The sequence below is a fragment of the Polypterus senegalus genome, chromosome 2 (assembly GCF_016835505.1).
Source record: "Polypterus senegalus isolate Bchr_013 chromosome 2, ASM1683550v1, whole genome shotgun sequence".
Classification (NCBI taxonomy): domain Eukaryota; kingdom Metazoa; phylum Chordata; class Cladistia; order Polypteriformes; family Polypteridae; genus Polypterus; species Polypterus senegalus.
Window position 1 is genome coordinate 259,273,646 of NC_053155.1, and position 15,539 is coordinate 259,289,184.

The 15,539-nt window shown below is 39.0% G+C and overlaps 1 protein-coding gene across 1 annotated transcript in view; it reads left to right on the forward strand.

Moving 5' to 3' along the window:
- Positions 1 to 13,965: 13,965 nt before the first annotated feature.
- Positions 13,966 to 15,539, forward strand: part of kpnb3 (karyopherin (importin) beta 3) — a 125,222-nt gene continuing 123,648 nt past the window's right edge. The window contains exon 1 of the mRNA XM_039745421.1: positions 13,966 to 14,110. Coding sequence (XP_039601355.1) covers positions 14,033 to 14,110 — 78 coding nt within the window. The 5' untranslated portion in view covers positions 13,966 to 14,032. The remainder of the gene's footprint in view (positions 14,111 to 15,539) is intronic.

Below are 15,539 nucleotides of genomic sequence, written 5' to 3' on the forward strand. Positions count from 1 at the left end.
AATCATGCAGTATGTAAAAATTAATATACAAATTAAAATAAATATACTTCAACTCTGCATAACATCAAAGAATATTTTCCCCAGTCAGCTTGCATAGGAAATAGGAATAGGAAAGTTGTTACTAAGTGTTACATTCCAGATCATTTAATGTCATCTCTTTTATTTACACTATGGTTTAAATCTCCTGCTTAATATCACAAAATCATTGTCTGTGGTCCTGACACAGTAATGGCTAGGTGGGAAGGCAAGGCAAGTAGATCTAGATTTAAACAGAAACACTGAAGGTTTAAAGATGCTCATTTCTGTGTAATTAAAAAACATTGGAGACAAGTTTTGCATTAACATTTCAACTGTATCAAAACTTGCTAGCAAGTGCAACAAAATAAAGAAAGAAGTTCATTCATTACTAACAACGTAAAACTGCAAATAAATTCAAATTATCCTGTACATGGTTATAGAAGAAGCATTGTTAAAATGGTTTGCATAAACCAACTCTCCACAACTTTTTGTAAGTGAACTGCTGGCTGCAGAGATTTCTGAACATCTAGCTAAATGGATGGTTGTGCTAGATATAACCATACTGTGGTGCCCCTGTGAGTCATATACTGGAACTCTTGTTAAGGTTTACTTAGTTTAATGTAATCAATTTGAACTGATCCTTCAAACTGAAACTGTAAAACAAATGTAATCACATGCTTTCATGATTGTAATTAGACAATACTACTTTAAGAGAAAGTATAGTTACGGTAATAGTTTTATAGACCCAACAGGAGTTTCCTAATCCTATAAACTGAAAAAGATATCAAACTCTGCTTGTGATGAAAGATTAATAATTTGTGATATTCTAAATTATGTTCTAAGTGGCCAAGTCAACATAAAACACACTAAGGACCATTCGATCAGATGTATTGGTCAGATATCTGCATATATACCCACTTAGTAGATAAGGAGGAAACTACAGCAATTCTCATTTTTTTATTTTACTTTTTTTGAGTTTCTCTTTTTATTTCACCCATTTCATGCTCTTTTGGATATTTTTATATACATTCTATTTGATATATACCTACACACAATGCTTCTTCACAGATCAAAAAATTTCTGAATCATGTTAAATACCCTCAATAGCTACTTTAACTTTATCTTCAGTACACTGCACTTGTTACTCCATTTTCTTTATAAAAAAATCAAGTAATGTACAAACAAAAATAAAGCTTAAATGTATGTCAGTTACTCTACATCTAAATCATAAGCATACAGACAGTGGAGACCAGTAAAAACAGCAATAATGGACAAATGGGTTAGACAATTGAGAGGCATATAATTTACAGTTTGTTGATGTCAAGATATGGGAATAGGGTACCTCCCAGATAAAACTCTTTATGATGCAGAACAAAGGAAGTTCTTCTCTGTTCTCATTTATGGTACAACATCTATGTTTGCACACATCTTTACCAAAGTGGATGTTAATCAATTTTCATTCCTGTAGGGAAGTTTTCTTTACTTTCTTCTGCAGCTTTTCACAGAATGCATCTTTCTCTCCAAACACAAGACTGAGGCTAGTGTCACTTAATCATCTTAAGCATCTACCTGTTTTCACATATACATACAGTATATTGTACGTTTTTCTGAATTTTGTGCTGATTAAAGATAAAATTTTCTAAATGGAAATATTAAAAGTCAGTGTGGTAAATAATCAAGCCTTGCCACAACAAAGAACTCCGCCAAGGATGGTCCCAATCCCGGCTGCAAAAGGAGTAGGATGGTCACCCTGCCAAGGTGATCAGAACTGGGAAACCAGGCAAGAAACTGCATGGGATCACAAAAAATTTGAAATCATTTGCTTAAGTGTTTCATGAGTGAAGCATAGAATCCAGCGGCACCTACAGCAGCGTATTGGTGTAGAGGACATCCCGCTCCCCCAGACGCCAGGTAAAGGACCCTAAGACTGACTAAGACACAACAAAGAGGTTTGGGGCAGCCTCTCGTATACTTGAGAATTGGCTGCAAGTAGAAAAAGGTTGAAAAAAAGGGTCTTTACAGACAAGAGTCCAAAGCAGAACTGAACAGGTTAGTTAACATGGGGAATATAAAGTTGAAAAGCAGGAAGTAGAGGGATCTTGGGATCGGAACTGGAAAAGAGGTCATTAGGAGGTGGGTTCTTCTATTAGTATGGAAGTGACGTCTTCTGGGGCAGAACCGGAAGTGACATCATGGGAGCCAGGTGGAATTTCCCGCATTTGGTCTGCGGGGAGATAAGAGAAATGATTACTGCCACCCCTTCGTATGACCCGAAATTACCTTCTTTTGAGTTCTTTAGCTGCCTCCCATGCACATGTGTGTGACATAAGTCAGTAATTTTCTAATCACCTTAGTCCTGAACAGGATCCTGGGGTGTACTAGAGCCTATCCCAGCCAGCACAGGGCGCAAAGCAGGAACAAACCCTGGATAGGACACTAGTCGAAAGCAGGGTGAACACACACACACTCACGAACCACACACTAGGGACAGTTTAGTTTTGCTAATCCACCTAGCCTGCAAGTCTTGTTTTAGTAATTTATTCATTAATACAGTATGTGATCCCACAATAACACTCAAAACCTGTTGAAAATTTTATTTGAAAATGATTCTTATGTGTAATTCAATCACCAGTGGTTAAGGAAAGTAGGAATACTAGTACCTGCTTTTTATAAAAATTCATTTTTCTTTCCCTCTTCAATAAATGGTTTTTACATAATGAACAGCCACTCAAAGTGCTTTATAAAACAGGCATGTTTACAATTTTGAGGAAATAAGCTATTAAGGGATCCATCAATTACCATTTTATATAATGGATTTTATAAAAAATATTATTTAGGTACTGTAGGAAAACAGTGTTTTATCTCTTTTACCTCCATCAGGTATGTTGGAAAGTATGAAAGTTGTAATACAGAATGAAGCGACTCTCATATTCTTTTTGTTTGTTTGTTTTCTAACTTATTTTGTAGTTAAATTCTTATGCATTCCTACTTCAAGTACTTTGTGCAAATTATTGCACCTAATATCGTGCTCTAAATTGCACTATACAGTACAGTACAGTTACTCTTTAATTTACAAGGTTTTCTATTGTCTGTCTATTTGTGCATACTGTTTTTCTTGATGTTGCAAGTTTTGTTTGTAGTGGTATAATTTGCACAGAACTGTGACTTTATTAACTCTGCATATTTCCTAGTGTTTACATTTTTTATACACCACTAAACTTTAGGTACAAATTCTCCTCTCGAATCAACACTAAATATTTCACTGATCCAAGGACATTTCCAAACCACAAATCATGTCCAGGAAATGCCAAAAAAACACTTCTGGGATTTTTGGGTCAAGTCCAGGGTTTGCCCACTGGTGACTACATTTTTTGCCTGTCTCTGGACAGTGGTCTGGATGACTCAGGGGAGTTTCTCTGTCCATGTTTTTCAAGTAAAGCTCCAACATCAGAGCATGCTGTATGATGCCCGGGTTGCCCACAGCTGGCATAACCTTCTTGAAACCTAGACATCAATAGTCATGACCAGGATGACTAGGACAATGAGGACATACAAAAAAGCCTGGTGCATCAAGTGCATTGTGCTTTTTATTTTAACCAATCAGTGTCCATAGCAAAAAGTGCAGTGCAGTCAAAAACTCCCAAAAATAACTCAATGAAATCCAGTGCACATGAGGAAGTTAAAAAATCCAGTAAATACAGTTAATATATATGCCATTAAAATGAAGGATTTACAAGCACTTCTCTGTCTCTCACCCCACTCACCAATCTTCTCAGTATGACCAGTAGGGCCAAGACTCTGGTGAAAGCGGTCCACTCCGAATGCCTGTCCTGGTCACCTTCCCTCATTAACCATTGGCATGCACTGAGCATGAATCCATCTTCTTTCACTCGGAGTCTGCAGGATCTCTAGGAGTCCCCTGATTACTCCTGCTCTCCACTGCATGACTAATCTGGTCCAAACCTTGAGCACCTCTCACCACGATGCTCCGCAGGGACTCCCCTGACCACTTTGCAACACTGGCTCCCACTCAATTCTGTCTATTCTCATTTTCTTCACTATATTTGCTTGATTCTTTTCCCTTCTTTTTTCATTCTCAATTCGTCCTCTCCCAGGCTCCTTTTATACCTTGACGCACTGGTACTTTGCTTACTGACACTGAGTGTCAACAAGGAAACTGGCTGAGCTGATCGCATTTGCACATAAATATGTGATCAGCTTATTTCACAATTAAACACTTCGGGGTGCACAGATTTTCAGCAGCACCCACATGCACCTACAAAAATGAGCCACACTGATTTTTATTTTAAAGCTGTGCAATGCCATGGACTCCATACTCACTTTAACTAATGCTGCTCTGTGATAAAGCCCACTTCTTCAAGTACCTTGTCCCAATTTATGGCAAGGAGTGAAATGCAAAGCTTGAATGCTCCAACACTTTGCCTTTATTATAATAACTTTTACAGCTTCACAGCTCAGCAACAACCGATAGTACAGTATATGTATCAACCAACTGACAAACTAAATGAACTCTTATTACCCCGTAAAAACAAACTTCTACCTACATCTCCACATTCAGAATAAGTTCATCACAGTTTTATTCACCCATTCCAACAGAAGGCCACCAGGTTAGAGCTCTGCCTAATGACTCTCAATGTCAATGAAATCCTGAATAGACTTTAAAAGCTGGGTCACCAATGTATCTTCTGGGGAGCCAACCTTAAATGAGCAGAACAGTCCCATTCATTTCAACTTTACTTTACACCCTAACTGTCTTGTGGCCTCTTGTCAGACCTGAGCAAAGTCTCTTTCTGTCTCTGTTTTTTCTATTTAGTGGGTTAGACAGGCCTAAATTTTGTGGTAACTTATCTTTATTTACTCAGAGGAAGCAATGAATATCACATTCTACTGTACAGCAACAAGATTTCTCTCTCACCTTGTTGAACTTGAAGGTTTTACTGTCAGGGCATTTTTCAAACTGCAAGAGAATGACTACCCTGCTACCAATACTGGAAAGTCTTCTCCATGGTTTTTATCTGCCCTATGCTGTGTATTGGTGCTGGCAACATCTAACCAGCCAAAAATTAACTCATAATACATATAATTGACTAGAGTTTAAAGAGCCACACAGAATGCCTTTCATCAAAAGCAGGTTCCATTTACAAAACCATTTTCAAAGATATGATAAACTCACATGTGGAATACAATCAGATTTGGTAACCTTCTTACATATAAGCATTAATGCAGAGGAGCAATTTACATTTACAAACTTATGGATTATGGAAGTCTAATTAGTTACTTTTTCATTAATGAAATTTAGATTATGCTTATAAAAATGATCCTCCACTTAATTACATTACTTGGGCGTGTGTCTAAATATTAAATTAACACAAGACTATGAGCAATACATGGCTGATAGTACTGTTTTGAAAACTGTGTCTATTACAGACTTTGTACTTTATATATAAAATCCTAGATTAGTTTCACTTTGCTTGCTGATTTTGGTTCCAGTCGTTTTCCTAATATTAGACTATTTCCTTCCTTTCATTAAAATCATTGCTAAATGTCAAACTCCACTGCCAGTTTAAACATACCCAACAGGGTACATCCACTTTCATATATACAAGCACGCTCATCCCTTTTTGTTTTAATAGACAATGAAATTCATCTCATTTTCATTATGTATACTTTGGAAATAGCTGCTCTGTGTGGACTCTGCAGGATTCCAGACAGGATATATACTGTGCCAGCAGGTTTCGCTGTGTAGATTACTGCCTTTGTCTCATACTGTCTGCCCCTTTTACTTACGCACACAAACACATGCAGACACACACACAAACACACACACACACACAGAGAGCAACAAATACAAACATAAAAACCATATATCAACAAAATAAGATTTAATTGAAATGCTCAGTTAAGATACTGTAGTTTTTTTTCATACTTATTTTCACATAGCTACTAGAACAAACTGACATTAATTAAAAAGTTTTATGATATTTTATTTTTCTGCTGTGACTACTCAAAGAACTCAAAGACTGGGCCAACATGTGAATAATTTGTCTTACAGTTAACATTCCATTCATTTTCTGAATCTACTGTACATTATTCGATTATAGTATGAATGAAAATTTGGAGCCTATACAGGCAATGTCAGGAGCAAAGCAGGAAACAACATCAGATGTGCATACCCTTGGATATGTCCACACTCAACTGTACTTGGCCAATGTACAGTTGTTCTGTGTCTAAAATGTAAAGATTTAGTTACACATAAGCATAAACATACAGAAATATGCACAGTATGTTTATTTTGTTCTAATTGTTACAGTTCCAAAAATTAATTTAAAGATGGACCCATCATAAACAAGTGACAAACAATTTATTGGAAGAAGCACTTGATTTCAAAATCAATGTGTAAGCTAAGGAATTATTAGTTCACAATTTGAACTTTTATGAAAACCCCGTAATGCAGTATGATCCTAACTTTCTGGAGAAACGCAGTGCCAAAAATATTAAGCTTTACTGTGTCTTTTTCTCTACTGGCTACTTACCCTAGATCAATGAATGTTGATTAGATGGCTTAACCATCAATTACAAGTACAACTTTGAGGGATTATGATGCAAGATGTAGGCCCTTTGTCAGAATCTTGCAAACACATATTTTATCAAAGACACTGAGTTCCTTTTATTTCAAATATGAACACTTAGGAAATGATACTGTGCAATAACAATACTGCACAGGAACGCACAGAGAGGCACTCTTAATGGAAAAGATGTAGTATTGTTCAACTAATATGCAAACATACGGCATCTATAAAAAGAATAGTGCTATTTATAAAAGCTAATGGGGTTAATAATTTGTATAATATAATTTCATGGAAAGAAATATATGGTGTTAATTAATAATATCATTTTGACTGGGCATGTTGCTAAAATGCACTCTTGGGTATTGTTTCAACAGTTGCCTGTATACCTTGATGTTTGCTACAGTTCTCATTGCCTTTTGCTTGTAGTAAATTTTTGTAAACAAAAGGTAGATAATTTTGTAAGAATCATCTGAGCAGTGCATATGCACCAAAAAGCTTTTTGGAATATTCAGCCTGCTTAGAGAAGGTGAGTGACGTGCTTGAAAGCATGCTGCCCACTGACTTGATAGTCTAATTTGGCGAATGCAGTGTTTATGTTGGGAATGACAGAGATAGCTAGAGGTGCATGATAAGGAGGAATGGCATGCCAGATTTGAACCAGAACAGTAAGTTATCAGATTTCTGTATTTGTCATGAATTGTCCATAACAAACACCATGTTTGAACACAGGGAAGCTAATGAGTGTACCTGGTACCAGACCACCTTGGTTCAATGATTGATGACAGACTTTGTTGTTGTGTCATCTGACCTGAGGCCATATGCTTTGGATCCTTGAGTAAGGAGAGGGCAGAGCTTTCAACTGATCACCACATAGTAGTGAGTTGATTCGAAGTGAAAGGAGCAGGCCAGACAGAATGGAGAAGCTCAGATGAGTAATTAGAGTGTCTTGGGAATGTCTGCTTGAGACTCCTGTTCATGATGAGTTCAACTCCGGGGGCATCAACCCCAGAATTAGAAGTGTCTAACCGTTATCATGACCTGGCGGGAGCTGGACGGTGACTCTGATAATTCTGAGGTGGTAGGCATGGTTGAGGAGCCCCATCGGGCCACCTCAAAACCAGTTCCCAAAAGAGAGAGGTAGTGATAGTTGGGGACTCAATCATTAGGGGGATTGAAGCGCAGGTGTGCTCCAGAGAGAGAGAGTCTCGCACGGTGTGTTGCCTTCCGGGAGCACAGGTGGGAGACCTCCCTGGAAGGGTGGATAGGCTCTTGGCCAGAGCGGGGGTGGATCCAGTTGTCATTGTCCACGTTGGAACAAATGACATACATAAGGGTAGTCTGTCAGTTCTGCGATCCAAATTCAAAAAGTTAGGTACCAAGCTGAGGAGCAGAACTGACAAGGTAGTCTTCTCCGAAGTTCTGCCTGTGCCACGCGCCAGTCCAGGTAAGATTGAGGAGATTAGAAGGCTTAATGCGTGGCTCAAATCTTGGTGCAGGGTAGAAGGGTATAGGTTTATGGGGCATTGGGACTCCTTTTGGAACAGATGGGACCTGTTCGCGTGACGGGTTACATCTGAACCGGAGGGGCACCAATGTATTGGGGAGGCGTATGTGTAGGCTAGTCGAGGATTGTTTAAACTAGGGAATGGGGGGGGAGTTTAGGACAGGCCAGATTTAGATCTATACATGGAAGAACAAACAATGGTGTAGAAATAAAAATGCATAGTAATGTAAATTTTAAGCAAACACGTAAAGTAGAAGGATTAACACATTAAAAATAGCTTGCCTTAATGCTAGAAGTATCAAAAATAAGGTAAGTGAGTTGGAGTTGTATGTAGCAGAGCATAATTATGATATTATAGCAATAACGGAAACCTGGCTAAATAACAAAGATGGGGATGAGTGTAACATAGAGGGATACACATTTTTAGGAAGGATAGACAGAACAGAAAAGGAGGTGGGGTTGCTGTTTATGCCAAACAGGAATTAAATGTAAGTCATCTTCAGTTGGATGATGAGCCCCATCTTAGTGAGGACATGTGGCTTCGCCTGGAAAATATTAGGGAAAAGGTCTCATTTTAGGAGTGTGTTATAGACCACCCAATTCAGACAGTAATTTCAACACACATCTTTTTAGTAATATCAAAAGGCAAGTTTACAGGGGATATTATAGTCATGGGGGACTTTAATTATCCAAATATTAACTGGGATAACCTTACAGATGGAGGAGCACAAGAGCAGGAGTTTTTAGAAGTAATCAGCACTGTTTTTTAACACAGCATGTTAAAGCACCAACAAGGGGTGAAGCCTGTCTGGATTTAGTATTCTGTAATAATCAGGATAGAATTGAGGGTGTAGAGGTGATTGAACCACTAGGGTCAAGTGACCATAATGTAATACAATTCTCAGTATTTTGTAAGAGTACAGATGCAAAGACTAAAATTGTTAAGTTGAACTTTAGTAGGGCTAATTTTGAGCAGATGCGACAAAGTCTAAGTAGGATAGACTGGGATAAGCTTTTAAATGTGGAGACAGTCGAGGAGCAGTGGAACAGGTTTAAAATGTTTTACATGTAATGCAGGACAGATACATACCTAAATTTGGAAGTAATAGGAAACTAAAAAACTCCACGATGGATTAATAAAGATTTAAAAAGAAGTTGCAAAGGAAAAACTGCTGTATAAGGCATATAAGACTAATGACTGCAAAGAGAACCGTAGCGCGTATGAGAACATGAGGGCAACCATTAAGAAGGATATCAGAGAGGCTAAAAGACAGTTGGAGAGGAATATAGCAGATAAGGTGAAAAAAGACCCCAAGAGATTCTTTCAGTATTTTAGTAGTAAAAGAACAGTTAAGGAGGAGGTCAAGTTCATCAGGAATAGTAAAGGGGAATTAAAAAATACACACAATGAAATAGCAGATGCCCTAAACTTACATTTTTCTGAGGTGTTTACAAGTGAGCAAGTGGATAACCTGCCAGAGGTAAACAACTACTAAGGAGGTACTGAGGGATTTGGAAATTGTAGAGGGAGAAGTGCTGCTCAGATTAAATAAGATGAAATCAAACAAATCACCAGGCCCAGATAATATTTATCCTCGTGTTCTTAAGAAGGCTAGTGAGTACAGATATAAACCCTTGACACATATTTTTAGGAAGTCACTGTGCACTGGAGAGATTCCGAAGGACTGGAAAATGGCAAATATCATCCCATTATATAAAAAGGGTGACAGGGCAGATCCAAGCAACTATAGGCCAGTAAGCTTAACAAGCATCACAGGAAAATTAATGGAAGGAATTATTAAGGATAAGATTGAGCAACACATGGCAAGGACAGGAGTTATTCTGAACAGTCAGCATGGGTTCAGAAGAGGGAGGTCGTGTTTTACTAACATGTTGGAATTCTATGAGGAGGCAACAAAAGGATACGATCAAAGTGGAGCTTATGATATTATTTATCTGGACTTTCAGAAAGCATTTGATAAGGTGCCACATGAGAGGTTGGGCATCAAGTTAAAAGAAGTGGGAGTTCAGGGTGATGTTTTTAGATGGGTGCAGAATTGGCTCAGACACAGGAAGCAGAGGGTGATGGTGCGAGGAACCTCATCAGAACTGGCCGATGTTAAGAGTGGTGTTCCACAGGGGTCAGTGCTAGGGCCCTGCTATTTTTAATATATATAAATGATTTAGATAGGAATATAAGTAACAAGCTGGTTAAGTTTGCAGATGATACCAAGATAGGTGGATTAGCAGATAATTTGGAATCCGTTATATCATTACAGAAGGACTTGGATAGCATACAGGCTTGGGCAGATTTGTGGCAGATGAAATTTAATGTCAGTAAATGTAAAGTATTACACATAGGAAGTAAAAATATTAGGTTTGAATACACAATGGGCGGTCGGAAAATCGAGAGTACACCTTATGAGAAGGATTTAGGAGTCATAGTGGACTCTAAGCTATCAACTTCCCAACAGTGTTCTGAAGCCATTAAGAAGGCTAACAGAATGTTAGGTTATATAGCACGATCTGTGGAGTACAAGTCCAAGGAGGTTATGCTCAACCTTTATAATGCACTGGTGAGGCCTTATCTTGAGTACTGTGTGCAGTTTTGGTCTCCAGGCTACAAAAAGGACATAGCAGCGCTAGAAAAAGTCCAGAGAAGAGCGACTAGGCTGATTCCAGGGCTACAGGGGTTGAATTATGAGGAAAGGTTAAAAGAGCTGAGCCTTTACAGTTTAAGCAAAAGAAGATTAAGAGGTGACATGATTCAAGTGTTTAAAATTATGAAGGGAATTAGTACAGTGGATCGAGACTTGTATTTTAAAATGAGTTCATCGAGAACACAGGGACACAGTTGGAAACTTGTTAAGGGTAAATTTCGCACAAACATTAGGAAGTTTTTCTTTACACAAAGAACGATAGACACTTGGAATAAGCTACCAAGTAGTGCGGTAGACAGTAAGACGTTAGGGACTTTCAAAGCTCGACTTGATGTTTTCTTGGAGGAAACAAGTGGATAGGACGGGCGAACTTTGTTGGGCTGAATGGCCTGTTCTTGTCTAGAGTGTTCTAATGTTCTAATGTTCTAACTCCTACCTCTGAAAGAACTTCTCACATATGCCTAGTGAGGTCAGGGAAATTGAGTCCAAATGGACCCTGTTCAAGACCTCAGGTGTGGAAGCAGCCACTAAAAACTGTGGTCTTAAGGCGGTCACAGCAGGTGCTTAAAGATGTGATCTTAAGGAAGTCTGGGCATCTCATGACAACAACCCTAGAATCTGATGGTGGACACCGAAGGTGAGAGAAGCTGTCAAACTGCAGATGGTGGCCTTCAGGGAAATGTGGTATCGTTTCACTTGATTGACAGGTACCAAAAGGCTAAAATGACTGCTGCAAAAGTAGTTGTGGAAGCAAAAGCTTGAGCATGGGATAGGTTAGGAGAGGCCAGGGAGAAAGACTATTAGATGGCTTCAAGGCTGTTATGGCAAGCTGTTGCCTCAGGAGTGGAAGGTGTGACCATACCCAGACTGTGTTAAGCAGGGATAGAGAGGCGCTGAACTCTCCTGGGGAAATTGTCAAGTGGTAGAAGAAACACTTTGAGGAATTCCTCAAGACGATGAACATGCCCTCCTGCCAGAATGCAGCATTGGACACATTCAGTGGTAGGAGATCTTGTTACTGTTGCTCCGTGGTGTTAAGGCTGATGGGGTTGAAGAAATCTAACATGAGATGTTGAAAGTGCTGCACAATGTTGAGATAATGTGGTTAATGCATATGTGCAATGTCACATGGAAAGGAGGTAAAGCACCATTGGAATGACAGATTGGTGTGATGGTCCCAGTATGTAATAATGATGACCATAGGGTGTGTTCCAACTACAGAGGGATCACACTCCTCAGCTTCCTAGTGAAGGCATATGCAAGGCAGCTAGAGGGAAGACTACATCCGATTGTTGAGTCAAAGATAAATGAGGAATAATGTGGATTCCATTCCAGTCATGGAACAGTAGACCAGCTTTTTACAAGTGTTTTGTATAATTGTAGAGAAGTGACTGGGTAGGATTGGTAGTAATCATACTATTTAATTCATAACAGTGCAAAAATAAAAATCTGGCTGTACTAAAGTCAAACTTGAAAAACTAGACCAAACTAAAGTGAGATGCAATATTGTTTTCATAAGAATTACTTATGAACACATTGAAATTACTTCAGTTTTTTTTTCAGGTGCCCTCTGACTCACCAGTACAAACAAACCCACATATATGACATATTCTTTGACTTGTCTTGATGTCTTGTTATGCAAAACATTGAGCATTTTTGGAATTCCCCTATAATTCTGGCCCTCTAAACCTGAACAACCCTTATTTTAAGGCCATTTTGAACAATATTTTGTGCAGTAAATTGCACTGTTATGAAAAAGAGTAAACCAATAGCTGTCTTCAGCAAAAATGATCAGAAGGACTTAAAGCTGTGCCACATCAACTGACCCCAGGGGTTCACTCCCTAATGCAGCCATTGAATGTTGCCATTTAAGGAAAAATAAATCAATTCAGTGGATCGAGTCTTAAAAAAAAATGATTAAAATGAAGGGAAGATAATTAACAGCAGAAACTGGTCACTGATGGAGAAAGTGGCAGGAAGGAAAAACTGCAGCCACAATAACCCCCCATAAATAAAGTTGGGCACCTGTGCGCTAATGGGATAGGAGCGGTCAAAGTTGCTTCTTTTCACAAAACTTTGAAAAAATGTAGATTTGCAATATAAACATGTGGTAGTTGTGTTTTATGCTGTTTCAAAGTTGCATATCACGAATATGAACATGGCATTTTTAAAATTTTAATCTTTACTGGCAGTTCTAGCCCTCTAAGAGCCACTCCCAGAAAGTTAAAAATGACAAAGTTCAAACAAGCATGTGATGTATCATTTCAGGCTATTTCAAGGTCAGTGATTACAAATATGGTTTTATTTTCGATCCTTTACTAGGGCTCTAGCTCTTCATAAACCTCTATCAGTTACTGAAAAATTGACACAGTTCTATTAGACTTGAGGATGTTCAGACTTTAAACATTTAAAAATTGAAGCGCCCATTGTAACATTTTAAATACGTGAAGCGACTATTCTTGATTATTATGTACTTCTACCTCATGAAGTAAATCATTACATCTCTTATGAACAACCCGAATTTGGGCAGCTTATACTAATCATGTTTAAATCATGTATACTGTAGTACAGTTGCATATTTAATTGTATATCTGTTATATTAATCTTTTAGGGACATTCTTTTTAAAATGCGTATAAGTGTCACCAAACTCATTTTCAAGAGACAAATACTGTGTGGCAATACTGAACAATTAAAAAGTAAACGTTACTTTTCTATAAATCTACATTTTTATCGAACGTATATTTCATAATAAGCACATTGCTGCTTCCATTATTACCTTCTACCCCCACACTTTATCTTTTTGCATACACTTTTGCCAGTAAGCGCATTAGTTGCTGATGAAGAAAAGCCGCTATTTAACCCGGGATTTTCTTTGAAAGTGTGCTAATCTCCCGCACTTTCACTTGCAGTATTTTGACATGACATCACCGTTCAAAGCTTATGATGCACGCCACTTTACGCGCGGAGCCTGAGAAGAGGCAGCCAATCGACTCTTGGGAACTCTTCGTCCGTGCCCAATCCTCAGCCAAACAAAAATGGATTACGCCCAATCAGAAGATTCGCACCGTTATAGGGTACGAACATCCAATCCGTGGAATTTGTCCGGAGACACCCTTCCAATCAGAGTGCAGAAGCGTCCCCAGAGGAGCCAATCAGAGTATCTGCGGCGGCGTGTCCGATGTGAGAGGTCGCTGGGCCCGCCGGCTTTCCTTCCCCGCTCTTGGCAGCTTTCGGTCTCTTTTTTTCGGCTCTCACAGCAATGGCGGAGCAGCAGCAGTTCCAGCTCTTACTGGGCAACCTGATGAGCCCTGACAACATTGTCAGGAAGCAGTCCGAGGTACGGAATCGTTCTCTCCGCACTTTTTGTTTAATAGAGCCGGGAAAGAAGATGAGAAAAGCGTGAAAAAGAAGAAAATCGTGCTGGTATAGGCGGCGTGTGGCCGGCCCTCTGGCCCCACGTGTGAGCCGGGGTGTAGCGTGAACAGCATGGGTGTGTGGGTGGCGGTAGCTACTGATAGGGTGAATCAGGAAGTGTACAGCAGACGCCCTCCAAAGAAAACTAATGTAATAAGTGTTTAAGCGGTGATCCAGTATTCAGTGAAAGGACCCTCCAGTTTATAAAGGATGCGCGTGTACTTCTTTAAAAGTAGTCTCTGCTGTAATGATGATTTTTTTTTTTTTTCTGGTACCCCGAGCGGATGCCCTCTTTTAAAACTAGCGGAGGGAACCTGTGTGTTTTAACTCTTTGGAAGTGGACTCCCTTGGCGTCAACAGAATCCGTGTAGACTGCCAAGTAATGGTTGAATTTCCCATTGCAAACTTTAAATTCCCGCGTTTTCTATCGGGAAAGTTTACTCGTGTTGTAACAGAACTTCAAATTGTTTCCCTGCGGGGTGGTGGTGGGTTATTGGACTGGACTTCTCGCGCCCAGAAGCTTTAAATATGTTAGGGTGTTGAAGGCGTCGCCGGTCACGTGCCCCTTGAAGCGCGAGATGCTGAAGAGGTTATGAATGCCGGTCTAGCAACTCGAAATCCATGGGGACCTGGGGCGTGCGCATATAGACCCGTTTTTGTGTTCCTTCCATACGTGGGATCTCAAAGTACAGACAGAACCGTATGTCAAGTGTCCGCTAGAAAGTCGTACTCATTACAGTGAGGTCCTAATTTGCAAAAACGAACGTTTTTGTGTATTGCCACGAAAATGTGATTGGTTCACGATTTTTAGTTCTCGGAATCCATTTTCACTCCAATAATAGCATACATCTAGTGATGTTCAAACGTTTAAGAGGATGTGTAATCCCGTTTTGTTTACCTATCTTGTATTTTTATTATTTTTTATTATTATTGGTTCCATTATTGTGTTGCATAGTGCTAAGTGGCCCGGATACTTTGGCACCTTGGATGAGGCGTCTTCATTTGCTGGTGTCCTGACATTTTAACTACCATATCCATTTCAGTTTTACTTTTTTATATTTCTAACATTTATGATTTTGTAAGTTTCAGTTGTCAATTTTTTTTTTAGTTGGACTAGTAGATGCTTATTTGGTGCTTAAGATTTTTAAAGTGTAAATAGTGCTGTGTTGCATTGAAATTAAGGCTGCTTTGATTAGGTTTTCTTAGGATCAATAACTATTTTGTGTTACTAAATTTTGCTTTTTTTATGCTTTTAAATATTTAATCCTCCCCAGCTACTAAGCTTTTGCATTACCAGTCATGTAGAAACCATATGTTCTATATTTAAGTGGTAATTAAACTGCAGACCTCAG